The sequence below is a fragment of the Atractosteus spatula genome, chromosome 7, assembly GCF_055471065.1.
Source record: "Atractosteus spatula isolate fAtrSpa1 chromosome 7, fAtrSpa1.hap1, whole genome shotgun sequence".
Lineage (NCBI taxonomy): Eukaryota > Metazoa > Chordata > Actinopteri > Semionotiformes > Lepisosteidae > Atractosteus > Atractosteus spatula.
Window position 1 is genome coordinate 4,319,191 of NC_142712.1, and position 27,628 is coordinate 4,346,818.

Sequence of the window (27,628 nt, forward strand, 5' to 3'; positions counted from 1 at the left end):
TTCTGAGCTTCTATCAGTGCCTCAGACACTTTCTAACTCTTATCGACTTATAATTTCCCATCACCTTTGCTCCCTTGCAAGCTACAATGCAATTGTATTATGCAGAGGACTGTTTTGTGATCCTGGTCTACAATGCACAAGATGTTGAGACACATGATGTATTTAAAAAAACTCATTTAGAAACTGATCCAAATCCCACTGATATTCTTCTATGACAGTATATTCTTCCACTTATATTCTGTGCCTTTCTTATACTCAGATTATTCTCTTGGTAAGTGGAGCACACTGATTCCTTTCTGTGTTGTTCTGTTGTAGATTTTCACTTAATATTCAACAGATTAAATCACCTGATCAGTGAACAACTCTCTCACTAATGGGTTGGTTCAGGCAAAGTCACTTGATAGTGTAGTGGTCAGCCATGAATGATCAATTTATCAAATAGGCATAAAAAATATTCAATCAATATTTCCAATCCTTATATTTTTTCTCTACAAACAGCATATGTAGAGTGATATATTTCTTTTGGCGCTTGATCTAGGAATCTTTCCTTAGTTTTTGTTGCAGAATCACTTTGAAGTTAAAGTCCTGTCTGTTTCCTCTCACTCCTGTCTAGGGTTTTAAGTGCTGCTGAGCACAACACAATTATTTGGGGTTTTACTGCTGTTGTCAGCAAGGATTAAAGGTGTTGATTTGGGTTAATTAAACATCTCAGTTTAACAGGTGACTGCTTAAATTATTCATTTAAAATGTTGCAGTTGCTGATCCAGTGCTCTAAGGAGGTTAGAAGTACAGTTGTGGGAGTCTTGTGGTGAATATTATTCCCCAGGTATTATTGTGTCCTCATTTTTTTTTCCAAAAAGACAGCAGCAAATGACAAAGACATTTATGTGTTCCCTTTTAGTCTGAATTATCATGTGATGTTCTATAATGTAGAGCATTGCTCACTCTATGCACTTGTTTCTTTTCAGATTTCTCCTCTGTAAGGTGTGGATCAAAGCCAATAATAAGTACTACCAAAAAAAGAAACCATACTTCACTGTTTTCTTTAAGATACAGATGTCCAGAATTGGATATCTGATGAAAACATGCAGTGATTAGGAATTCTGTGGAGCTGGTTGGAGCAATCATCATTCTAACTGGAATGAGATAGGGTTGACTGAATGTGATATTTAAGAGTTGAGAGATTCTTCGATCGGATTGGTATTGTTCACAGGGATTCAATTATACAGCTGAGACTTTTTGGTTTAACCTCATTTTTGTACTGTATCGAAAAACATCTAATCACTTTTCTTTTGAAGGACTGAGTCTGGAAATGCATTTTAGGTTTTTTTTTTTATTCTTTAAGCTGGCAAATTCACAGATCAGGTGTTCAGAGAAACCGGTAAAGAAAAGATCTGAGTGTTTGCATTTGCCTGTTGGTACTGACCTCCTTAATTATCTGGAAGTGTGTTTATGAATGATCACAGCCCAGACACTTCAATCTTCCTCTTATAATTTCATAATCCATCACAGATACCTAACAAAACAGGCTTTTGACATTTAAACAGAACTTAACATGGTTGTTTGACATTAATTTAAGACAGAGACAGTCACCGCATCTGTCAAACACTCCATTTAACTGACAGAGCTCCTTGAGTTGCCTTAGGATAAAAAGTCTTGACATTCTCTGGAGAAATGTCTTAGACTTTGTGTTAATCTCCACACATTGGGAAAGGGAGCAGTTTTTTTCAGGAAAAAAAAAGTGATTTCCATATCATTTATTTGAGTGGGCAATGTTAAAGGGGTTAATTATTCTGATGGGATACTGAAAAGATAGAGAGCAAAGGGTCAGCACAGGACCCTGCATCTAAAGGCACATAAGAGGGAGAGAATGAACCTGCAGATCCCTTCAGGTCATCTGGAGAAGAGGAAGATATGTAATTGGGCCACAGTGCTTTCAGGGACCCGAAAGGTCTCTATCTCTTTAAAAAAAATGCATAGTTGTCTTGGGATGAAGAGATCTCTTCCACTGAAACTTATTTCAACAGAGTGGACCGCCTTTATATGAATTGGTCAAAATGTCTCCGTGTTCTACTGTACTGTCTACCAATCAACATAATACTGATAAATGTGTCTTGCACAATTATACACATAAATAATTAGCAGCCTCAATGACAGAAAGTGTCACAACATACTACTGTGTTGCAATTGTTCTGCGCAGGCTATAGGGCTTGAGGCAACATAAAGAAATAAATTATCTGTCATGTCTAATTACTTAAATTAGGGAAGACAGAGATGGCCTTCTATTTTTAAGCTGAGTTATCAATGCAATTAAATCTCTGCCAAGAGAATTATCCATGAATTAAAAATATTGATATTAAAATGTCACCATACATAGGGATGGCTCATACAATTGCTTTTTTAAAATCTCCTGCCTCGCTTTGCTGTGATAACACAAGATCAATGAATTAAAAAAAAAACTAAGTTAGGAGCTCAGGCATATAGAATTTTTCTGTAACAAATGTAAAAAGATGGTATAAATTAACAATCGGATTACATTAATAAAAATAAATTTCACAATTATCGTGATACTAAATTTTAATTCAAGTTTACATACCTAGCATTTCACATGCTATTATTTGCCAATGATGAGCAACTATGTTTTACTTACTGTTATTCTGTTTAAAATGCATTAATAACATTCAATTATTGCAAAAGTAACCACTGTCATTATATATTATTACTTTTACTATAGTTTTCCTTTCTTATTCACACAGCCCAATTTTTCTAAATGAATCACAGTTTGGTTAGTCAAGAGTGTAATTTGTTTAAAGCTTAAAGATGCTTAATCCCTAAACACTCTTTTTTCATCTTTGGATATTGTGTACTCTAATAAATCATCATCAGATTCATGTTTCTTTCAGATCCGATTAAAGACATAGTGTGGAAACAGGCTGGGGTGTCATTTTCATGTTGACATGGACAGAAATGATTGATCACGTTTTAGATTAAGGTGTTAAAAATAATGATTTATATATGCAGATATTCTATTGCTATTCACTTTCAGGTGACATTTTATAGAACATTAATGAAATTGTATTTATAGATACAAATTGTGATTTATAGGAATATGAATTATTGCTGTTTGCTGATATTATACTGTAGTTTTAATTCAGTAACAATATTGGTCATTTAGGTCCTACATTATAGTTGTATCTCAGTAATTATATTTAGCTATAGTGTGCTTAATCATAGTTTCGTCTGACATGTAGTCCATAATGCTGCACACTTTTAAGACAGTTTTCAAAGATCCTCAGCAAAAAGTAATTAACAAGTAATATGAGGATTAAACTGCTGGAGAGCACAGAAGTTATACTGTACCCCTCAGATGCCCTTGTACCGCAATTCGTCAACCAATGATCTCTCTAGAGTTTACAATCTTAGTAGCTCTCAAAAGTGAGAGAGGAATAATATTGTGTTGATGGTGGAGAAGATGTAACATGTAAATGGGCCAAGTGCCAGTGTAGAAAGCAACTAACCTAAATGTACAGTATAGTCAATGTTCAGTGACACTCTCCTTCCTTTCTTCAAAGACGCCAGATCCTACAGGAAGACTGCAAATTCCCAGAGCTCACAGATCAGACTATCAATGCTTCTTTGTTGCGTGGAAAAACTGTTCAGAAGCCCAGGTTTCTCTTAAATTAAAAAAAAAACAGTTTTCACGCTGCAAGTAGTGACCTAGGACAAAAAAAAATGAAGATTTTACATGAGAGTTAAAGAGTTAACGTAAGTCTGCAACTCGCAACTGGCAACCTACTGAAGCTCAGCAGGTGTGAGCCTGGTCAGTACCTGGATGGGAGACCTCCTGGGGAAAACTAAGGTTGCTGCTGGAAGAGATGTTAGTGGAGCCAATAGGGGGCGCTCACCCTGCGGTCTGTGTGGGTCCTAATGCCCCAGTATAGTGACGGGGACACTATGCTGTAAACAGGCACCGTCCTTCGGATGAGATGTAAAACTGAGGTCCTGACTCTCTGTGGGCATTAAAAATCCCAGGGCGTTTTTCAAAAAGAGTAGGGGTGTAACCCTGGTGTCCTGGCTCTCCTCCCCACTGATAGCTGAAGTGTGATTCACATAATAAGGTAAGTAATTTTCACAACTTTTTATGTTTTCTTCGAAAAAGGAATTACTGTTGTTTTTTTTTTTAATTACTTACCCTATCAGGAATCACCCACTTTTTAGGACACTCCCACAATAACCCCGGCAGCCCCACAGGAAGACTGAGGTTCTGTAGCCATGCTCCTCTGATATGCACACTGATCTGACCCTTGACCTTCTGGCATGCTTCAAGCTGCACAGCGCCTGACAGGAGAGCTAGCACTGACCGGAGGAGCACCACGTCTCTCGCTGATGTCACTGCAAGTAGGTGGTTAATCACAGGAGTCCAAAGCACAGAGGCTAATCCTCTGAACCACAGGTTCTGAGAGTTTTGGGCCATTGCTTGGACAATCCCCACCACAGAAGCTAAACCTAGTTATCGCAGAATTCCCAATATACTAAATCCTTTCCCTGCACCCACACTTTCTCCAACTCCAGTAACAAGTTCCCGTATTTCTGTAACCATAGGAACAGCTAACAAAGTGAGCTCTCTTGAATATTTCAGCTAGGAATTAGCACCGAGGAGCTGGTGGCAGGCAGCTAATACTTGCTTAACTAATATTATATTTTATGTAGCCTGCTCGACAAAAACATCAGGAAACAAAATGACACTATTGGGAAGACTATTGCTCTTTAAGCAACAAACCTATTTACAGTATGTCCCTTTTATAAAGTTTTCAGTGTCAGCTGTAAAATGACCAGTTAACAATTCTCATATTACAAAAGACGTTTACTATATTGTCCTACATTTTACCACACATGTTTTGGATTTTAACAAAAATGAAATAATGACTCTCACCTAGGCGTGATCTTTAAGATATTTCCTGTTATCTGATGCTTTGAGCAAGGAGCTACTGTACGTCTTCGTGCGAGCTGCGAAGAAACGGGTAGAGTTTAATTCCACCATCAATAGTGCAGAAGAAAGGCTTAAAAAGTTGTTGTTGTTTTTTGTTTCACTTTTCAGCATATCTGATAAGAGGAACCAGATGTGGGCAACGTACTCGGACGACATGGGTAAGCACTTAAGGTTCAAGGTTCTCCATTGCCCTGTCCTCTTCAGACAGCCCCCAGGCCAACCTCACCATCAGACTGTTTCGGAATAAACAGAGACCAACGCAACACCAAGTAAAAAAAAAAAGATTTCACTTTATCTGCCTTTTGCAAGTTATTATTAAATCGTTAAATCCTCTATAAATGTTTCCCTCCAACACCTTTAAAGGGGGGTGTTGAGGCAGGACGCACGTTTCGGATAAATCTTTGGCACATCACACATGTGCAGCTCGGTGTTTCCAATGACATGCCGAGGGGCTCTCCGATCAAGCGTGTGTGGAGTCGCTCTGCGCCAGGGGCATCTGTTTCGCTAGCAGTGGCGGATGTTTGTGGAAACGGTGGCTGCCTTGTGCTCTCTTCTGTTTCTTTCAGTTTTGCATTAGTTGGAAACAGTTGATTTTAATTCATTTCAAAAGGCTAGATGATGACTGTTCCTCTTTTTTTTTACAAAATCGTCTCCGTGCCTACTCGTCGCAAGTTTTCTTTAAATAGGAACTACAAAAAATTATTACCACATGTTAACATCAATTCCAGGTTTACAAGTAAACCCCACACTGACCAAATATAATCAAGCCTTCTATGCAGTACCTCTCGTGGAATAATCAGACCCCGTTTTTATTTGTGCAATGGGTGAGATTTTCGTCGTGTATGTCGCTATAAGTAGGATATGTGAACGGTACTAAGCCATTTTGTCGAGTGAGAAGGACTCTGCCAATGAATACAAGCATTCAAGCAGCCAGGACATGAACTGTCCCGTTAAACCATCGACTGATGGAGAAAGCGACTTCCCGTGCAAGTGTCGTGACTCCGCATCGCAGTACCAAAAAAATACCTTCGAGTATTATTTAAAATCTACAGACGTACTGTATACCATAACATTTTATTGCTGGAATTCACCCGATTCAAAAGTAACGTTTAATCATTCTTATGCGTCTCACTGGTTTCAATAGGTTGGCAAGTAGCCTATCGCTATCTTTCACTCGGCTTGTCTCAGATCTAATAGGCTTAAAATGATTTTTTTTTTCCTCCCCGCGATGTACTTACTGACACACTACATCGTTTTCAATCCCCGCTGCTAAAGACACACGCCAGTGCAGCCGCACGTCGGCGTGATGAAGCGGGTGTATTAATGCGTTCCGCTGAAACCGGGTATTTCATTATTTCGCTTGTACGGCTGCAGGCTTGTCCCTAATGCCTCAGTAGACGAGCCGCCTGTCAAACGTGCTTGCGGCGCAGGCTGAGCCGCGTCTTGCGCGAGTGTGTAAGCTCCAGCCTTTCAGAGCTAAGAGGATCTGGACAGCAGCTTGAGAGCTGCCCAGTCTCCTACCCCAGCTCCTCTGGCTGCCCGGTTAGCAACCTGCACGCAGCCTGTGCCGGGAAGTTTTTTCAGCTTTGCTTTTGCTTTGCTCCGAGTCGGTAGTCGGTGCAGAGGCTCGGGGGAAGCTGGTTTCCATTAAGTCGAAAGTCGGTTTTGAAATCAAACCCGAAGGATGGACCGAGACGCACGCAATAGGTAAGTCTCCTTCTGAAAGCAATTGCATTATAGAATATGGCCATCGGAGCTATCAGGATTAAAGCTTTTACCCATATATTCGATCGTTCCCAAAGCGGTGGGAATGTTTTGGGGGATGTAAACTTTTGTCTGCTTATGTGCTTCTTCAGAAAAACGGCAGCACGCTTTTGAAAAGTAAATATTACAGGCATCTTTAAAAAATACTTCACATTCCTACGTTAATTATCTATGTTTAAATGTTTATATACATTTGTTTGGAATGTCCCCACATAATACCCAGGAAAAATACATCTTAAAAGACCATAACATTGTTTCTCTTCAGCATACGTATAGCTGCTAGATGTTGCCTAACGCTCATTTTAAAGATGACGTTATCATTTTGTACTGTGTATTATACTGGATGTTAATGTGATTGGTGGTCAGTTTTTAAATATCATTTGCTTTTATTTAAAAAAAAAAAGGTTGAATTCAACATCATAAATTAACGTGCATTCTAGGGTAAGCGCCACAAACTTTATGGCCAGGATTCTGTATTAAAGAGTTGGTTTTGACCAACAGCACTTCCCAAATTGGGAACTCAGTAATTTCACTGGATTTAATTTCAGAATGAAAATAGTTACCTTCTGTGTGTTGTACAAAACGTGATCTCATATAGCCAACTGTTAGCACATTTTGAACGACAATATCCCTGATTACCAATGGATACTCTCCATAAGTTTGTACTGTAAGTAACATAAAGAAACTTCATTTTGAGAAACTTGAAAATCTCGGGTTTGTAATTTCTTGTCTGCGACATTCAAAAGTTGATCGTTTCATTAATAGACTTTCCGATTTAGGCTGTGCTATGCTCGGAGCTGATCTCTCTTCTGACAGATGGTATTGCTTTCCATGCCTATGTCGGTTCTGTTACATCACACAAATACCGATTGAGTACGGAAACAGGGGAGAGACTCTCCAACAGCAACGTCTTGAAAGCAAACTCATTTTACACCTCCGATTTTCTGTTATAATTACATTTTCATCTCGTTGTCGTCGAAGAGTTACCGTGGACCGGTCTAAGGGCTAATTTGCAATTCTGTGATTCTTCAGAAGACCACCTGGAATCATATACTAAAAATAAATGCCGTCAGAAAATACAATTGTAAAAAAGACGGAGTCAAAATGGCTTTCAAGAGTTTATTCATTCATTGATATTTAGTAGGTTTTGTGTGTTTTAAGTGCGTTTCAAAATAAAGAGATGGTAAGGAATAAGTGTTTCATTGTTATTATTTGCTCCTCAGTATGTATCCTGTATGAGGTTTAGTACACAATGTACAAGACTCATATCTGAAGAATCGTGTTTTCTTTTTTCCTGTTCTTTGAGCGTGGAATTAACCGTTACAAGTACCTTTTTAGGACACGATGTTTCGTCACTGTGGCATTCATATCCCTAATGTGGTTTGCCTTGCATATTATAAGTCACCATCTATGGCACTGATAATATATAAAATCATGGCATATAAATAATTCCCGCATATAGCATAAAAAGCCGTGTTTCTTTTGTTTTTTAATCATGATGAAGACAGTTAAATAGTACCTCACAGGTAGAATACAAAATATTTTCTTTGACTGGCAAAAATGGGCAAGTGCTCTCCCTCGTCCTGGAGGCTGTCCAGAGCCTGGCAGGGGTGCTGGCTGGACTCTGGATGTCAGTAGGATGGGGGACCAGCAATGAGGCACATTAAATCTGGTGCAAATACAGCTAGTCTGACAGCAACACATCAACTACAGCAGCACATCAGCCTCCAGACTGAAGGATGTTAGGAGACTTGGGAAAATAAAATTAGCCCATCTTATAAAGCTGAGCCAACACACGTATACAGTAGCTGAAGTATCGTACCATATCGCCCTCACACCCGAAGAAGGCTCCAGAGCCGAAACGCTGTGTTTTCTTTCTTCTCTTTTCAGCATGGAATAAAACTTAAACTTGTTCCTTTGCAGCCTTCGCTCCCTACTTCAACACACCTATAGGTACTTTCCATCCGTTTCTAATTGCCATAAAAAACTTTATTTTAAAAAACTTCAAAGGGTTGTGTTTGTAATTTGTTTTGTTTTTTCCAACATTCAAACCCTGATTTTTTCATTAATACGCTTGACAACTTATGTGCAAAGAAAACACTTCATTCTTCCAACCATTTTCAGTTATAAACTGAAACTGTTTTCCCAACTAACAACCTACAGTGTCCAGCTCTTAAATTAATTAAACATTGAATATCAAAAGACAATATCTGTATTCGATGCAGAGGCTCTTGGGAATTCAGAGAATTCCGATTCAGTTTAAGAAGACTTATGACTCCTATTTTTTAATATCTTCTGTCAATATTGCCCTGACTGACAATAATTCTGAACATGAAATCTAAGTCATCTCTCAGTTACAGAACAGACCCCAGGCTGTCCTTGCCTGTTTTCCTTTCCACAAAGTGAAGATGAATCCTCTTCTGATACTTCTCCTAAACTGAAGTGCCATCGATGCTTGTAACATGTGAAAACCTGGGTTACAGTAACCACTTTCCTTCACCGTATGTCGGCACTTATGCCTATCCCTGTGCAGTTCTGTACTTTGTTTTCTTTTTCTTGAAAGTTCTATTTTGCCTTGTTAAATTTGTATCATGTCAAGATCAGGCCATGAAAATCACGCGTTATTTATCATTTAGAATTCAGATCACTCGCACAGCAAAAGGAGGAAAAGGGTTTTCATTGTTCTTGCAGAAAAAAAATGTTGTCCTCCTGACTTATCATGCAATAAAACGCTATTGTTGGGAAGTGCAAGTCAGACAGCACTGCGGTAAATGTAGGGGCAGAGGAGCAGTACAATATGGGCCTTTCTGCTTTGCCCCGGTCTTTTGAATCAGATTATCTCTCCATCAAACTGACAGGCAGAGCATTCCTGCAGGAGGACTCAGATATGCTGAGAACAAGCTTAAAGGCGGGGTTTTACTTTAAAAAGAATTTCTGCTGTTTTGTCAGCAGTCACATTTCTGTCACAGAAGTTTCACCCACCCAGAGGACCTCTGTGAAGGCCCTCTGATCGGTGCTGGGTTTTCATTCAAGGTGCATTCACTCTTTCACTTTTGGACCCACAGGTATCACACACGAAACTGAGTGGACAGCCCAGCCATGTTTCAGAGGTACACTATGAAAGAGGCTGTAAAAAAGAGGAGTTTTTATGAACAACTGCAAGGTTTTATGACTAGATATGTTTATTTATACTGTTCATAATTTAATACATTTTACAGATAGTAAACGCAAGTATGGAAACCATAGAGCTGCTGTACAGGAGCAGAATTACTACTGTACAAGTTTTACTATCTTGTTAATATTATGTGAAAATACAGCAATGTAAAACTTTACATTTATCTAATCATTTTCAGTGTGAGGTACTTCAAATAATATTTTTCTCAAAGCAAGTATGACACCATTCAGCTAGATCACCCTTAAATTATTTGTATTTTAATTAACTTTTTTTTAAAAACACAGACTCCGTTAATTTTACAAAACCGGTCCTCTGCCTATAATGAATCATACGTTTTTTCTTGATTCACCAGGCACACAAATCTGTAAAATCACTCTGGCTTATAGAATCTGTACCATTTTAGTTTATTTATTTTATTTATTGATTTTTTTTGCCATTCTTTTGTTGTTTCATTTTATTGCTCACCAGAGCTGCGTTTATGACGACACTAAAAACCGCTCCTCAAAAGGAGCTCTCAGCTTGTGCTAAATAGTCTAAGCATAAGTTAAAGAAAAACACAAAATGTCTCACATAAAAAGAACATTGGGCAAATGCTGTAGAGCTTGTTCAATATATAAAGCAACCGAAGTCTTCAAATATTAAGTGTGGCATGCAAGTAGATCATTTATCTTGTTTCTGACTGAGGTATGTTACAGTACACATTGAAAATGTATGCAGTAGAAGGCTGTAGGAGTTGACAAATGTCAATATTTTTTTTTCTCAAGGTAAATGTGCACCTAGACTATAAAAAGAAGCCAGGTAGAGGCCTTGTTAATCTGGGTTGAATTTTATGAGCTTCCTAGTAGGTACGAACTCCCCCAGACTGAAGGATCTAGAGTAGGTGAAGAGTAATTATGTGACTTTCAGCTGTTGGTTATTGGACAGAATTTGTAGCTCACGTTATGCACTGTAACGGGGTTGGTACCTGATGCCGCTGTCCAAACCCAGTATCTGTAGCATTCTAGAGGCACGCTTGCTGCTTCTGACTCCTAATCTTTCTAAGACTTTCAACAAAAATCAGTGAGTAACAATGATTACTGAGTGGAGTAGAGATGGATATGATGGATAGATAATAACCTTGTCTGTTTAGAAGCAGCATACTGTACAATCCTTATGAATTAAATTGCTTTAATTAAATTATGAATTACCTAGGGGAAAAAATGGGCCCAAGAGACATCTTCTTATACATACTATGTTTATCTGTTGCTGTTGTGCACATTGTGAAATGTCAGTGTGCTGTTGGTCATTCATGACCGTACAATGCTGTACTCTCTCTTCAGAGTTGCCACCTACATTATTGGAATTGTTCTTTTTACAGATTATCACATTTTTCATATTAGCTTGGGCTCTTCTGCTTTGGACACTTGTTAAACATTTAGGCTTATAATGCAAATATCCAGATATGAATGCACAGTAGTGAAAACATATTTTTTCCTAATTTCACCCTTCACTACATTGAAAGCCGGGAAATGATCTTACTAATTTACAGCTGCTCTTTAAAGACAAAGAGTGGAAAATAAAATAAGGAGACCAACAACAGAGTGTCAGTTTTCAGTGGCGTCTTGTTATTAATGCTTATGTTAACAGCTCTCCGTGAAATAGTTTTAATTCTCTGCATTTTCGGCTGTAGTGGTTTTTGAACTGCACGAGGTGGTACATTCGCTAGGATTTAATTGACTGTTAGACCTTCTCATATATTGAAACAAATTTAATTAGATGTATCCGCATTAGTAGTTTGATTGTGAAGGGGGTTGCTGCCAAGAGCATTTTGAAATCAAGAGGAATATGATAGATTCAGCTGGCGGTGTGATGTGGGGATATGAGAGCTTCAGACTGTGTCTATGAAATCTGTAGCTGTGCTCAGGTCTGGGCAGAGAGGCTCCTTCCTCATCACTGTAGACCAACAGGGCTGGGTGCCCAGTTATCCTTCCTGTCTAATTTATCAACCTCTATGTTTGCTTATACAGTACCATACCATTAAACTGAGAGAAGTCAAACAGATTCGAATGGTGTTTGTTTGCCTTTCATTATTATTTTAGGAATAAACATAAAGACCTTTGTTTTAGGCATTTTGCTACTTGCATTTGCTTCTCCTTGATTGATTTGTGGATTGCTGAATTAACGTCAATGCGTAAGCACTCAGGTCTTTAGGACCGCTTCCTCCTGTATTCAAGAGGAGAAAAGGTACGGCACTGTGCAGATCATTTGAAATGGCTCAGAGGTTGGGTAATTTAATGCCACTCCAGGGACTCCATTTTTCCTCTACACTTACCAACAGCTGCAGCAATTAGCGCAAAGCCCCCTTTGGAGCCTATTCATAATGTCAAACTTATCTCACATTGCCTCTTATGATTTTCTTCCTTCTCTTTCTCTCAAAAGTTAGATTTGCATCTATGAAGAAAGGAAGGGTGGCGGCAATGTGCTTTGCCTTGCGTCCCTGTGCATTTCCCCCCTTTCCATGTTCTCTACAGGTCCTTGCTGGGTACTGGCATCCCACGCGCATCTCCAGTCATTTCACACGCCGCTCCTGCAGAGGTCGGAGCCCCCGCTGTCGAATGTACGACATCCCGAGATCACAGCTGTGCTCCCGACAAGTGCAGGAAAGACAAAAAGGATCAGTATGATGGCCAAAGGGATTTTCACTGTAGAGTGCTTGTGTTTTAACATAGTGGAAGCTACATATGTCTGTTGCACTGTTGTCCGCTGACCGCGCGATACGCAGCGCAGGGGTTTGAAACGACCGCGCAGGGTGGCCTGCCTTGCTGTGCAATGGTGTTCCGAAAGGCCAGTATAAAAGCACCCTGCAATGCGTCACATCGGCACCGTGGTGTTACTGCAGAGTGTGCTGATGCAAACCAGCACGGTCTGACTCTGTGACTCTGTGTCAGGTGTGCAGACTTCAGTCCCCATAAAGCCAGCTGTGTGAGTTTTCTGCACTCACTTAATTTCTTTTAAAGAATTAAAATCCAACCGTCAGAGCTACTTGCCTTTTGATCTTTACGTGCAATACCAATTTCTCTTTGTGTTATATATGAGGAATTGTTCATGCTTCTCATTTCTGTACCTTTTCTTTAAAACTGGAATTATAACCATGCAGCAATATGCTCTTATATTAGCCAGTTCAGGATAGTAAATTAAGCTTGAATTCAGTATGTTTCTAATATTAATTTGATAGTTGATGTTGTTCTGAATTATTTGGCATGGTTTGTGTAACTAACGATTGATATAATTTGGCAATTTATTATTGTATGCCTATAGCATATTACTGCTTTACGGTGGCCTACAATAGAGCACTCCGATTTCTTCTACATTAGACTCCACCAACCTTTTGTAGCACTTTTTGTGTACAAGAAACCATTATGGTTCTTTTTTTCCTGTGACACCTTTATATGTACTACAAACAATACACTTTTCTCATCCTGTTAGTAGCAGCAACCATTTCACTCATGATATGTGTATATACAGTATATCCATGATAAGGATGTTTCTGCACTTTGAACCCCACAAGCTTGCTGAATTTTTACAGACTTGAGCTGAAGGGTCTACAGCCTATGCAGAAGTGATTCAATTCAAGTCAAGACTGAACAACATCTATATATATTAGAAAAAGATGAATAAGATACACATGAAAGGACATTGGCATACATACAGGTATTTACAAGAAGATCATATCCCAGATGCAACAGCAATTGTCTAGTTTTCTTAAATTAGAGGAATCCACGTTTACAACTGAGAGTAAGAGCCACTTCTTTACCAGAGAGTTCTAGCAATCTGGGACAAGCCACCCTGACATGTTTTTGAGGCCGATACCCTGGCTTCCTTTAAACACCAGCTCAGTGAGATCCTGGGATGGAGGAGCTACTCACTACCAAGAGGGGTTAGCTGGGGAAAAATGGCTGCCTCGTGTTGGGAACATTTTGTGTTCTTTCCTGTTCCATAAGAACATCTCACTGGTGGAGGACCGACCTGTCCAGCAGGCAAATGGCAGTCAGATTCACACTGTGCAGGCTGCCTGACTCCTACAGGTACAGTGCAGCCTTAAAGTTCCCTACAGGTGTTACACAAACGTCCTGGGGCTCTGAATTCAGCCTCACTGACAATGAAACCCTTTCCTCTGATTTCACTCCAACATCTCACTGTCCCAGCAGATCGTGAGAATGAACCCTCAGCTCATCCCGCTGGGCGCACAGTCCTCCTGGCTCCAGACTCCCTGAGTAAGCACACTCCGTGACCTTATTAGACGGCCTCTCAGCACGCCTGTTGGAAAGAGTCAGAGAGAGAGAATCTCAGAAAACACAGAGTCTTACATACATGCACAAAGTGAAAGATTGATTGAAAGATAATTTCCTCACTCCTGTTCTGTATGGGTTTTTATTTTACTTTATTTATTTTTTTGCCCGGTTTTCTTCACTCCCAGCCCCATCTCCAGTTCTGAAATAGTGCACAAGTGTTGTAAGGGAGAGGAAAACAATAAGAGAGCTTCTTCAAAATCCAGCAAAATGTAGCCCAGCTCAGTCTGCAGTGGCTTGATTTTTAATTGAAGGTCAATTAATTTTCACCAGCAGAACAACCAGTGTGAGACAGGAATGTCGCAGAGTGCTACAAACACATGTTCTTTTTTGTTTGCAGTCCTGGTTATTGTTTTGTTTTCTCTTCAGAAAGCAAAGCTGGGCAACTTTAGCTGTGTCAGCTTTTTCTTCTGAGAAGATGAGAACACTTTCATGTGAGACTGATGGGTTACAAGGAAAAGCAGACGTATGCTTTTAAAGAATTTAAGAACCTCTTACTGACCCCTAATCATTTTAAACAACCAGAATATAATTAAGGGAATACTGAAATGGTATCTTTCGCTGTATACTTTAAATCTCAATCTATGATTCCTCTTCCTGATCTGTATCAATATTGAAATAGGAAATAAACTAGTTAAATTTGCACAAGATACTAAAATAGAAATATAGATTTCTTAGAATCTTAAAATAGAAAGGTGGACATTTGGAAAATGAAATTCAATGCTGATCAGTGCACAGTGACCTAGGCAGGAGGTAGGAAGATACCTTATAAAAGTCACATGGTGTTTCAGGCTGCAGGAAGCTGAAATGAAGGGGATCTGTGTACAGTATTTGTGTAGTTTCTGTAGTAAGGTAACATTGTAAAGCAATAAAAAATGGAAACAGAATTCCTGTGTTTATGTCAAAAAGTGGAATTTAAATGAAGGTGTTATACACAAGCTTTACAACTAGTAAGCTGTCATCGTATAGACTGTTGTCTCCAGTTTTGATCAACATACCCAAGAAAGAATGTAACAGCCTTAAAAAGAATAAGAACGATACCTGGTCTCAAGAGATAGTCATGTATGGACAGGTTAAAGTAGCTCAATATCTTCAGTCTACGCTCTCTGTAGATCTCCCACAAACGTGCAGAGCTCCTTCTGTGATTTTTTATTCTAACATGATTCAAGTCTCACATTGTAGGCTAACATGAAATGGGAGTAACCCATGAGGACGATGTTAGCAAAGTGCTGGTTGATGTGAACTGTTACAATGGGAAATGTTATCACTTCCCAGAAACAAGAGCGGAATTAAAGGGCGATTGGGGACTTGTTTTTTTTAAATTGGGATTATATATTTGGGTTAATACATTAAAATTAGGGTTTAACCGCTTGCTAACCCTTATGGATGTTTATCTGGGCAAATGTGCGACAGGAATTTTGCACTTGATGGTATCCAGAATTGTGCTGTAGTTTCGGGGTATTTTTATGGTTTTGATATGTGTCTTCACTCTGATTTATTGTGCAGGACCATGGAAATGCTATGATGTTATTACACCAAACATTCCTCGGTCACATTAGTCATGTAATGACAAGTCCCATGGTCCCCTAGATATCCCACTGGTCACCGCTTATTCCTTCTTACATCAACCACGCAAGCACACATAAGACGTGGACTAGAAACCATTCAGAAAGGGGGCCGGAAGTCATCTTCAGAAGCACAGTAAACTGCAGTCACCCCCAGCTCGGCCAGCTAGCAGAGCCGCGATCCGAGTAAAGCCTTGCACAGTGTTTCACGCCTTCCCTCTGGGAATGACAGTCGCCTGCTTTTGACTCCTGAGGGGCAAAATCACGTGCAATACCTGGCCTCCGTTATCTTGGGACACCTCAAGCGGAGAAGCTGCCGGCATGCCTGTAAAACAGAGATTGATAGGCGAAATTAACTGTGAGGGTGTAATCTGAGGCAGATAAGAAAGGACGGAGGCAACATATTGCACACATCAATCAAAAGCTCTGTTAACCTTATTATGCCTGTGTTATGGTTGCTATTATACCTCATAGGCAGAGAGTTGTACTGATATAGAAATAGCTGATGTGAATGCATCAGAACCAAACTCTAATGGCTTCAGAGAAGATGTCTTCAGAAGCCCCCGCTGGTGCTGTGGATGACAAATGCACTTTCACTGCTGTATAATGTATAAAGCAGGGGTCTCCCACCCTCCCTGGTCCTGGGGAGCCCCAGTCCAGCAGGTTTCGTGGGAATCTTTTAAATCATCAGGTTTTGCAGACCTGGAGCAATTTATGATCAATTAAACAAGCGCGAAGTCATTTAGTAAGTCGTTTGATTTCTTGTTTTATCAACTGCTTGAAAAGGGGTTTATTATCTTTAAATTAGATAGAGCTTATTTATAATCTGGTTGGAGGAGCCCCTGTTTTACATAGATACCCTATGTGCTGGTCCAAAGATTACTTGACACACACGATTTTAAGAGCGTAACAGCTCAGTACCTGTACTTGATAGAGAGTTACCCTGCTACACGTTTTTCAGTTTCATACTGTGTTGTCTATATAAAGCTCATGTATTTGGTTGTAGCATCCTATTCATCAAATTACCCTACACAGAATAATATGTTTTGTGTTCATTTTTATTTAAAAATATTTAATATATTATTATATTTTTTACTGTAGTAAAATATTTTACAATATAACCATATATAGAGAGTCCCAAGAATCAAGCTGATTTTCAATTTAGCTCTAATTAATAGCTCTATCAATTTACAAGATTGAAATGCTGCATGACTAAAATGGAGGTTATTTGTATAGTTTTGTATTTCAAGTTAGGCTGTGAAGCCTTAACTCTTATTGTCTTGTTTGCATTTCGCAGTATGTCATTTTTGGAGATGCGCCAAATAGGGCAACAGAGACTTCCGCATGGAAATTGTCCGAAAGTGTTGTGGGTTGTTTCCAGAAATCAGGAACCAGAGTCAGAATCTGAGTAATGAAGTAGACACATTTTCCAAGCAAAGAAAAGGTGTAAACAGATTGGAGTGCAGCAGCTTAAAATCTGTTTTTAAAGTAACTAGATCATTTTATTGAGTTAGCCTCATGTGTGTTTTCAAAGTTGCTTACCAAATACCACATTAGTATTACAGTATGTCACAATTCCAGCACTCCTTACATTTCAGTCTTGTGGTCAAATCTCTGGACAATAAATCAGAGATTTATTAAGTTTCCTTTGACTTGGAAAGTACTTTTGTGCTTTGTTTAAAGTCGCTTTTAATTGCCCTTAAACCAGTTAGATGACACAGAAACCGCGGCCAAAATCTGGTTTCTTTGCCTCGCTTGCGGAGGCATCTTGGAGAGTCATGAGAAGGTGTCGCCAGCGGTTTTCTAAATAATCATCGATCCTTTCTTGCCGTGGAATTCTCTGCTCCTGCAGTCTGGCGCAGTGCGTCCGTGTTGCCGGACCCCTGTCTGGAGTAACGCCTTTGTGCTGCTTGCTTACAGGTAGTGCTGCCGATATGACTGGGGGCCCTGCGCATCCTGCAACATGCCGAGGAGAAGAAGCATTCTCACCACTGTGTTCATTGTGCTGCCCTGGACCATCCTGCTCACCATCTGGCACCAGAATCCCGCCACCCGCTACCTCACCATCCTCCGCAGTAAGCCCACTGAACACAGCAGCTGGCACTAGGGGAGGGGCAGAGGACAGGGAAGCTAAGGTGAAGGTCAGACCGTAGCTACAGGGTCTGAAGAATCGAGCAGGATCTCGCTGAAGGAGCCTTCCAAGAGGACAGGGTCACTGCTGAAGCAGCATTTTGGGGGAGAATTAGAAACGCCCAGGCAGAATATTTTAATATTTTAATGTTTTAATTAGAATGCACGTTGTGTGATTCTACCTGGAGTGTTAAGGCACAGACCTGCTGTTTTAGGGTGCTTCGACAGGAAACTGGTGCCTTCAGGAGGCTTCATGAAGGAACAAGAATCACCTGACTTCAGTTTTCATTCGTTCAGTTCCTGACTTGGTTTTGAGTATGGAATGGCTTGCATTTTTATAGTTGTCCTTACTCTGAATGAGGTAAATGAACACCCAGACAGCAGACAGTTGTCTTCTTGTTTACACAAGAATTCCTGGAAGTCTGTCCTTGACACTGTCTCTGAGCCAAGAGAAGTCTGTCCCCTCTATCAGTGTTGTTGCCTCTTCACTGAAGGGGGCTCCCACCCTCTATACTAGGATGTATATTGTGTTGCGTTTTCATTTTTTTAAGTAATAAAAAACAAAAAGAGAGGCAGTATTGAACTGTACTGATGTTTTCTTCTTCTTCCCCTCCATTCAGAAGACACGTATGAAAACAGCAGTACCAGAAGTCTACAACCTGTGGGCAACGCAACTCAAGCCAAGGAGGAGAGCGCCACCTGTCCCCGCCCGCACACGCCCCACCCTCCGCGGCCGAGCGCCCGCGGGCCTGTCTATTTCAGGCCACCTCCCTGGTCCAAGCTCCTGCCCACCATCTATGTGGTCACTCCCACCTACACGCGGCCCGTCCAGAAGGCAGAGCTGACCCGGCTGGCCAACACCTTCCTGCACGTCCAGAACCTGCACTGGATTGTAGTGGAGGATTCTCCCAGGAGGACCAACCTGGTAGCCAAGGTCCTGGAGAGCAGCGGCCTGAACTTCACCCACATCCACGTGGAGAGCCCCAAGAGTGTCAGGGTGGGCTTGGCCAAGGCTGCCACTCACACCCCCAGGGGGACCCTGCAGAGGAACCTGGGTCTGCGCTGGCTGAGGGACAGCCTGGTCCTCAGCGACTCCCTGGAAGGCGTGGTCTACTTTGCGGATGACGATAACACCTACAGCCTGGAGCTGTTTGAGGAGGTAGTGTCTGCAGAGACGTCCACAAGAGTCCAGTTTGTGAAATTAAAGAAATTAAAGCTATTACTCTAGTATCCAAAATTGTACAAGCAAATTAGGATGTGTGTAATTTTAGAACTTGTATCGAAATGACCTGTTTTCATTAGATGATGTTCCATTTACACAATGGCATGAAATATTTAATACATTTCTGTTGTCTAAAGACTTTGATGTGATACACTTTCAGAAACTTACCAAGGGGGAGCCAGGTGGTGCAGACCCTTGATCTGCCTCTTTTTAAATGTAAATATTGTAAATATTATTGCCTTTCATGTCCATCACTGACTATTATGTGTTCGTGTTTTCTTCATTGCTTCACACAGTGATCTGTACTTACAAGAAAAAGCTGGTTTTGTGCCTGTTCTGATTGCTGGTATTTGAAATATCGCCCTTGGTTACAGATGAGGTACACGCGGAAGGTGTCCGTCTGGCCTGTGGCGTTTGTTGGAGGTTTGCGCTACGAGGCCCCAAAGGTCAACGCGGAGGGCAAAGTGGTTGGCTGGAAAACCGTGTTTGACCCCAACCGTCCATTCGCGATCGACATGGCGGGCTTTGCTGTCAACGTCAGGCTGGTGCTCATGAGACCTCAGGCCAACTTTCAGCTGAGTGGAGTCAAAGGAGGGTACCAGGAAACAAGCCTACTGAAGGACCTGGTCACCATGGCTGAGCTAGAGCCCAGAGCTGCCAACTGTACAAAGGTAGGAGTCTGCACGTCTCCCACACACTGGGGCTGAGCAGGTCTTCATCAGCAGAGGGTGAGCAGATGTGCAACCCGGGGTTAGTTCAGATGTATTCCAGTGTTCACCTCTTCTGGGGAATCTCACGATGTTGCACAATTCAGACTCGTACCTCTCCCAAGACACTTACTTGTACATTGACCCTTATCAAAGACAGGTTTTGATAGTATCAATTTATAAAGATAGCTTTATAAATGTAGTATCTGTATCACTAGACTGTATCCTTACTTGACATGATACTTCACAGTTGAAATGCTGCTATTAACAGTGGGGAAGATGCATCTCTTGGCCTCTTCAGTAATGGTTACCTAGTTCCATAGTTAAATTATATATACGTTACGCACCTCAAGACCATATTTTGACAGCTGTGGCAGCACCTTCTAGTCTGCTCTCTCGAGATCTCAGGAGATAAGAGAGGCTGGGCCTGGTCAGAACTGGGATGGGTGGCTTCTATGGAAAACCAGTTTGCTTCTGTAAGTGTTGCTGGTGAACCAGTACTTAGCACTCTTCCCTCTGGACCGATGCCGGTCCCCCAATGTGGGGACCAGGGACACTGTGTTGGCGTCGTCCTTCACATGAAGACCCCCTGGCTTGTCCCATTGTTCAATACAGTTGGAGCATTAGCCCCAGTGTCCTGGTTAACTTCCACTCTGGGACTGAACGATCTCATAAAGAGCTTTGGTATGGCGTCTGCTGTATAAAAGCAATTAACTATGATTATAATAATTATTTTAATTTTTTTAGCTGAGTACTGTGATTTTGGTATGGAAATAAAATATAATACAGAGTGAATTAATTCACATGAAGGGTCTAGTTTCTTACCATAACATTATTTTTAAAGTTAGCTGTTATTTTAATTTCTTAATTGTAATTTCAGAAGAGTTACTACCATCTTGTTCACACGAGTCATTCTGAGAAGCTTCTGCCAGTCGAGCATTGGTGAATGAGTACTCTCACAGTACCATTTTCCGCTGAGCTGAAATACCAGAAGCCATAGATCATTCTCTTTCGTAGGGCTTCATCGCAACACACACAACACACAATGAACTTAGAGGATACAGATAATAATGGAGCATTGATGGCAAAATTCATAAGATCTTATGCGAGCACTGACACACATCAGCATTGCATAGTCTGGATTTTTTCACTGCCAGTTTTTTCTTCAGTGCTGCAACAACAAAAGACATTTTGTTTGGACATAAAGACACTCCTAAGACACAGCACTGGAATGCCTTTATCAGCCAAGACAATTTGGTTCCTTTCTTAAAGGGAGTTAGATTTTTTTATCCAGCAACAACTGTGACAGTACAATCGAGCCATCAAAAAATAAACTGTAGGTGTCCTTGTGATAATTTCTTTATTGTAGGATCTTATCAATAAGAATTGATTCTTAACGTATTCCTGGCTGAGTTGAGTGAAAAAGTCGAGAAGAGTAAGTCTGTTTATCAAGAGTCTGATTTATCAAGAGTATGATTTTGCAGCTTTAATGAATAATGATGTGCTTTTTGTTTACGAACATATGAAGCAAAAGAGAATTAAAGATGGAGGATATTCCGTGAAATCCACTTTTGGACCTGTTGTTAGGCCACCACTGTTATGAAAGCTGACTGACCTTCTTGTCTGTGTTACATCCATCCATGTTTTCACTATTAGTTGTCCTAATTTGCTTTTATTATTTGATAGTCGTGAGTATGGGTATGGAGAGGACAGAGAGTAAAAATCAGAGATTTCCCCCGGATTCCTTCCTTTCTGTTAACATTACTGCCTCAATACTGCTTGTCTGAGCTGACATTAATGCCCAGATCATGTTCTGATTTTAAGATCCTCCATTCAGGAATGTTTCGGCATTAAAACATTAAGAAAAGACGGATTAAGTATACTGAGTATGCTTCTGGTAATCCTGGCATTCTCGGCTTTTTCAGTGCCTGTGAGCACCTGCTTCAGCACATTTTAATAAAGGGTAAAACCATCTGGATGAGAATATGTGGTGTAGCAGCACAATACTGAAAACTATTGAATTATGCATAGTGACTGGATTAAAACTTTGAAGCTCAAGGGCCTAACACTTAATATTTAAAGCTGTTTCCAATTGCGAGGAACACTAACTTCAGCCGTTTCCGTTCTCTGTAGTTAGTGTTTGTTCGGTGGGTGTTTTTAAGTGGGGGTAACACCAAGGCCGTCCAGCCCTGAATTCACCTATGCTGGAATCTGAGAATTTTAAAAGTAGAGCTTTTTTTACAGTTAAAGCACTCTGTGGGCAGAGGAGAAAAAGAAAGGGAAAGAGAACCTGTTGTTCTCATCCTCTGACGTGTGTTAAAAATGAGCGCTCTTCTGTCTGGTGTCAAACTTGTCATTTTCAATAACTTGGCTATCGGGGTGGTTAAGGGATTTTGAGAGCATCCTAGAAGAAGAGGGAAGGAATTCAGACGAGCAGTGATAAGAACGTTGTCTTCATGACCTCTCCAGTTCGGCTTTCTAAGGTGCTCGCCATTACACTGGCGCTCTAATAAGTGCCGGTTCAGATTTCAGAAAAGTTGATTGGAAAACTCAGAGTATTTAAAATCCTCAAAGGCACTGCAAGACTCCCAGTGGAGTAATGGACTTCTGCATCAGCAGTCAAACCTTCGCTGGAGGTCACAAGTAGAAACTAAGTTGCATTTAAATCTGAGAGCAAACGGCACTGTTCTGCACAAAGAGTGGTGGGAGGCTGACACAGGCTTCCCAGGCACGTTGTTGGAGTCGAAACCCTTGCTCCTTACAAGACAGGGCTGGATGAGCTCCTCAGCTCAATTAGCTACCAGCCACATGCGGCGGGTGGCCTCCACCCGTTCTGACTGTTCTTAAGGGCTTACTCCAGGTACAGTATACAGAAAACTGGCTGAGTGGTCAGTCTTTAAATCACTCGACTCTGCTGTACGTGGACCAGTTGCCTTCAGTGAGCTAGATTGAATTCAATACTTCAGAGATCACTTGAAATGAAAATGCTTAGACCCATTCCGCTGCAGCTGATGAGAACGGTGCTGATGGGCTATAAAACCTGATGGAGTGTCTCTCTCCTGCATGAGGGTCTGCCCCCCCCCTCCCCCACGCCGTGATACACACTATACCCCAGACTATTGAACACGTCGTCGCTGACTTCTGCTCTGTATCAAGGTAGATCTTGCTGCTGACTCATGCCGTATACCCTGGTACACATGGTTGCTGACTCATGCTTTCTACCAGGGCGCGTGCTGTTGCTGACTTGTGCTGCTTATTGCAGGTACTGGTCTGGCACACCAGGACTGAGAAGCCCACTCTGGTGAACGAGGGCAGGCAGGGCTTCACTGACCTGAGGGTGGAGGTGTAGAGCATGGAAACGAGTCGTGAGTACCTCTGACACACGGGGACAGCCTGGCAAAGGGGCTCCTCGGTCTGTTTTTACAACAGGTGTTACACTGCCGCTTATCACAAGATAAAACCCTTTAACCTGTGTGACAGATCGGCTTAGAGCAGGGAAAGGACAGACGGCAAGGGTGCTATGACAGGTACATGGTCACTAGAGGGCGCTATAGACTTGCGTTTTAGAGCAGTTTTGGAACTGAAGCAATTCCCTTGACCGTGCAGTTAAATTGAATGTGCGCCAGGAGGTGTCAGCCACGTGGCCGAAAACATCAGGTTTCTGTTGAGAGTGACCTTAAATAGAGCAGGTCTGCCACAGCAGGAGACTTGTGTGACTGCATTCAAACAGAGAATTAGTGTAGTTACAATACAGAGAAATGCTGCGCTCTCTAAAGTCTAAAAAAAAACAGTTTATTGGAAATTGTGTATTATAGTACTGTGTATTAAAATGCAATCAAGGGAATCAGGAATGTTTGTGTAAACCCGTGGTTATGATGAGAGATTGTAATTTTAGGCACATAGACTGGTTCGTCAGAATTTCAGCAGCTGAAACTCAAATGGCAGATGTGGCTAATAATTGCTTTCTCACGTCGTGCGGGAGTTTGTCAGAGTACCGATGAGAGGGAATGTGTGTATTGATCTCATCTTTTCAAGCAATCAAGATACAGATTAGGAAACTGTGACTAATATGGTGTGATTACACTCCCCATGTGTAACGTATGGCCGTTAAGAGTACTCACTTCGAAACTCCAAAAGTATGACTTTAAACTGTAGAGATAGACTCCAAATAAAGATGATATATACAGGATATATTTTCAGAAAAACACACTAGGAAGGAATGAGAACGACCTGAAGAGCAGTAGATGTAGCATCGGGGAAGAGTGCGTGACAGCAGCTGAAAGACATTCTGCCTGAAGAACAGAAACAGGTTCATCCCATTAGTAGACTGATCCAGGGTTAGACAGCAGGGGCTCTAATGGTCTGATAATTCTGTTAGGAAAAATATATGGAGAAAATAGTACTTTATGAATTGATTAAAAAGAACAGGATCCATGTATAATGAACTTCAAGCACAAGGAAAAAGGACATGAGATAGTAAAAAAGTATTATGGATGATGAAAAAGAAATGACATTGAGATTGATTACATTAACTCACTTTACTTAGTATGGGACACTGTACCTGATATCAGATATGCATTGGATAGAGATACAGGGTAGCTACCAGATGGCTTCTTTGTATGTTTTAACTAGAGGACAGGTTAAAACTTTCTAACTGATCTGAGTTTGGAGACTTTGCAACAACCCATCTCCACAGCTTGAATTCATAATGAGAAAACTGTTTCCTGTCAGGTACCGCTTGCTCACCATACTTGCACAAGCCAGCACTTGGCTTCCTGACCGCGCTTTCCTGTCTTCCTGCAGGTCCGGAGTGTGGTGGATGCTGATTGGAGGAGGGAGGTGCTGAGTTCTGGGCTGTCCAGCCAGTCAGGGAAGTCTGCAGCTCTCATGTTCGGCCCAGTGGGGTGAGCCCAGGGGATCATGGGCCTGCCAGAGGCACAAGACTGAGCACAGCAGCCACGAGGGGTACCCACGTGCCCCCTTGGAATCGAAAGCAGAAAAAAAAATATTCCATTATCCAACTTGAACTGAAGCCAATGGCTCACTTCCACTAAAATCTCAAAGGGAGGCCTAATGCTCTCTCTTTTTGCTCTGTGTGCAACTTGTAACAGAAATTAAATCCAGGCTCAAGTCTCTCATACGTTTAACAACATTTTCCTTTGTACTGTACCTTTCTCCGAGTCTTTTGCATCGGCTGTTTTTACCTCACACATCCTCCTCAAGGCTGGCTAACGGCTCCGAGGACAGAAGCCTGGTTGCAGTTCTCTGTTGCCTACGCAGCAGGTACACAGGTGGAATGATGGAGGCTGGGCCTGACACAGCGTTTCTCCTGGTGGAGCCGCGCGATTTCGATGTCAGCTCAGTAATTAGTGCCAAACGATGAAGGGATGCTATACTGTTTACTGAAGGAGATGTAAGCACATTTTTAAAACCATGGCGCATTGATAGAACCACAAAATGTAAAGCTAATCAGGACGCAGCTTGGATCATTAGAAACACGAAAGAGCACAAACTGGCTCCTCTCCTATAAATCGAGCTTCTCGATGTAGGGGCCTCTGACCACAAACTGCTCCCACTTTCTTGTTGGTGTGAATCTTGGTGATCTAAATTATCTCTATAAGTTCAAACATTCAGAAAAGCAGGAGTCTTCCAAGCGCTCTCCGCTGTCACAGCTGAGAGGAAGATGAGCACAAAACCTCTTTGAGATGAAAAGTAATTCAGCTCGTCACAGTGAAGGTACAGTAATTGACACTTTGAAAGGAAGACATTGTTCGCTCTTCTCTCTGGTGAAGCAGCACCACAAACCCATTTCACTCTGCTCTGCCTGTTTGGAGTATTAAATAAAAATTGATCTTTTAGTGTTTATGGTCTGGTTCTCTCTAATGGATCATTTTATCATTTTATACCATGACTCGCAGAGTATGCAGAGCTTACGGTCTGATTATGGCAGAACCGTCTCTCATGTCCTTGAGAGTGAACCCACTTTTTTGAAGGTGTGATCTTTATGAATACTTTCCTGAGGTGAGCCACAGTAAAACCATGAGAAAGTATACTAAGTAATGGCAGAATCAAATTAAAAATATAAAAAGATCAAATCCCTCTCTCCAGTGAGGGGAAGCGACATGCAACATGAATGTATGAATGCAGTGTGAATGTGCTAACCTTTTCTAAAGGCGACTTGTAATGTGTACAGTACATCTTTCTCCTCTTCTCCTTCAGAGAGGAGCTGAGGATCTTTATAAAAACAATACTCTATCACTTTGTAGAAGAAGATCACATTCCTAGTATTTCTTAATGGCCTAGCATTCATTCATGTCTTTTGTGTCAAAGGTTTTGTTCATCCAGTGTTAATATTTTGCCACACACTCTAAGAATGTAAAGCACTATTGCAACTCTGTTAATTGCCTGACTACAGTTAAAATATCGCCTATCTCCTAAATACTACCCCAGTAAGGAAGCTGGATGAAATATAGCTGGGAAATAGATCTCTTGCGGCAGAATTTGGGAATCTCTTCTCTCCTTTGTAACCTTTCGACAGTTTTCTTACGATCTGTTACAAACAGCACAAGTGTCTGCACAGGTACTGGATCACAGTGATTAATTGGAGTGGGTCAATGAAGCAATGAATGGAACTGTTAAATGAAATGTTTTGAAAGCTGTAGTTTTTGTGTCCAAGCCAGAGGTGGCACAATGGATCCGGATAGCTTAGTTCAGCACGCTGACCTGTGAAACAGATCATTGACACCTGGTTGATCCGGAACATGAAGAATATTTCTGAGGGGACTGCACTTTCATTATTTATTTCTAAAAAACAAGATGTTTTAATTACAATAAGAAACTGTGCAACATGACATTTCACCAGGTACAGTGCCGATAGAAATTTCTAGACACCTGTTCCACAGTAACACATTTGCTTACCTAACAGGCTGAAGACATATTCAATCAGATTTCATTTGACCTGCATGTACACATTGTAACACACACCCTCCAGGTGAAAAAGAAATGATTGCGCATTCTGGAAAGCAATGAGAAATAAAACCTAAAAAATGGGACTGCAAGTGCTGCTGACTGCCGAAAGAATCTAAGTTTACAAGCGTGTACACCAGAACTAAAATCTCTTCTGCGATTTGTATGATGTGCGAATCTGAAATTTGCAGTTACCACTGACTGTCTTATTTTTGCACAATTTATTTTACCAAAAAACAGCAGCTTGAAAAAAAAATATTGTTAAAATATTCCTCCAGTAGAATACTTTTGAGTAACAATATGCTACATAAAAGGATGACTCTTATTAGTTTAACGCTGGTTGTACTTGTACATTTTTAAAATTCAGTTTAATTGCTAAATGAAGAGACATGCTGCCTGAAATTAATCAGCCAACGTGCTTGGTGTGTTGCTATGTGAGCCCTTTGTCACTTGTGGAATAAAGGCTAACTTTTTAATGCTGTGATTCATTCGGTGTTGAGTTTTTATTGAGCCGGATGGTGCCAGCAGGCATGACGTGACTGTTGCTGTCAGCGTTAGCTCCCTCCGCTCCTCGTGGGGCAGCGTGGCTTGACGGATTTGTTAGAACAGGGGTGGACCTGACATCAAGTGTGGAATCTCTTGCGGTACTTGAGGACCGATCAGCTCTCTGGAGCCTGGGCTGCCTGAGCCCAGCAGCGTGAGTTGTGTAACCCGAGGGACGGCTCGGGAGGGATTCTGTTTGGTCTGTCTTGTCTCACAGAGGCCGACGGAGGGGGGCACA

At 41.2% G+C, this 27,628-nt stretch overlaps 1 protein-coding gene across 1 annotated transcript; it reads left to right on the plus strand.

Annotated features, from left to right (window-relative positions):
- The first annotated feature begins 4,334 nt into the window (after positions 1-4,334).
- On the plus strand, positions 4,335-27,328 carry LOC148830215 (galactosylgalactosylxylosylprotein 3-beta-glucuronosyltransferase 1-like). Its single transcript, XM_088921248.1, has 7 exons — positions 4,335-4,398; positions 5,099-5,148; positions 17,743-17,897; positions 18,573-19,111; positions 19,549-19,845; positions 23,144-23,246; positions 24,685-27,328. The coding sequence occupies exons 3-6, from the start codon at positions 17,786-17,788 to the stop codon at positions 23,228-23,230; spliced, it is 1,035 nt and encodes a 344-aa protein (XP_088777374.1). The 5' UTR covers positions 4,335-4,398; positions 5,099-5,148; positions 17,743-17,785; the 3' UTR covers positions 23,231-23,246; positions 24,685-27,328.
- Positions 27,329-27,628: the final 300 nt, after the last annotated feature.

What these genes read in the sequence shown, in the direction of transcription:
- LOC148830215 (XM_088921248.1), top strand. Translation starts at nt 17,786, where the DNA reads ATGCCGAGGAGAAGAAGCATTCTCACCACTGTGTTCATTGTGCTGCCC. An exon ending in CTACCTCACCATCCTCCGCA is followed by an intron (nt 17,898 to 18,572) that starts GTAAGCCCACTG and finishes CCCTCCATTCAG; the next exon opens with AAGACACGTATGAAAACAGC. An exon ending in GAGCTGCCAACTGTACAAAG is followed by an intron (nt 19,846 to 23,143) that starts GTAGGAGTCTGC and finishes TGCTTATTGCAG; the next exon opens with GTACTGGTCTGGCACACCAG.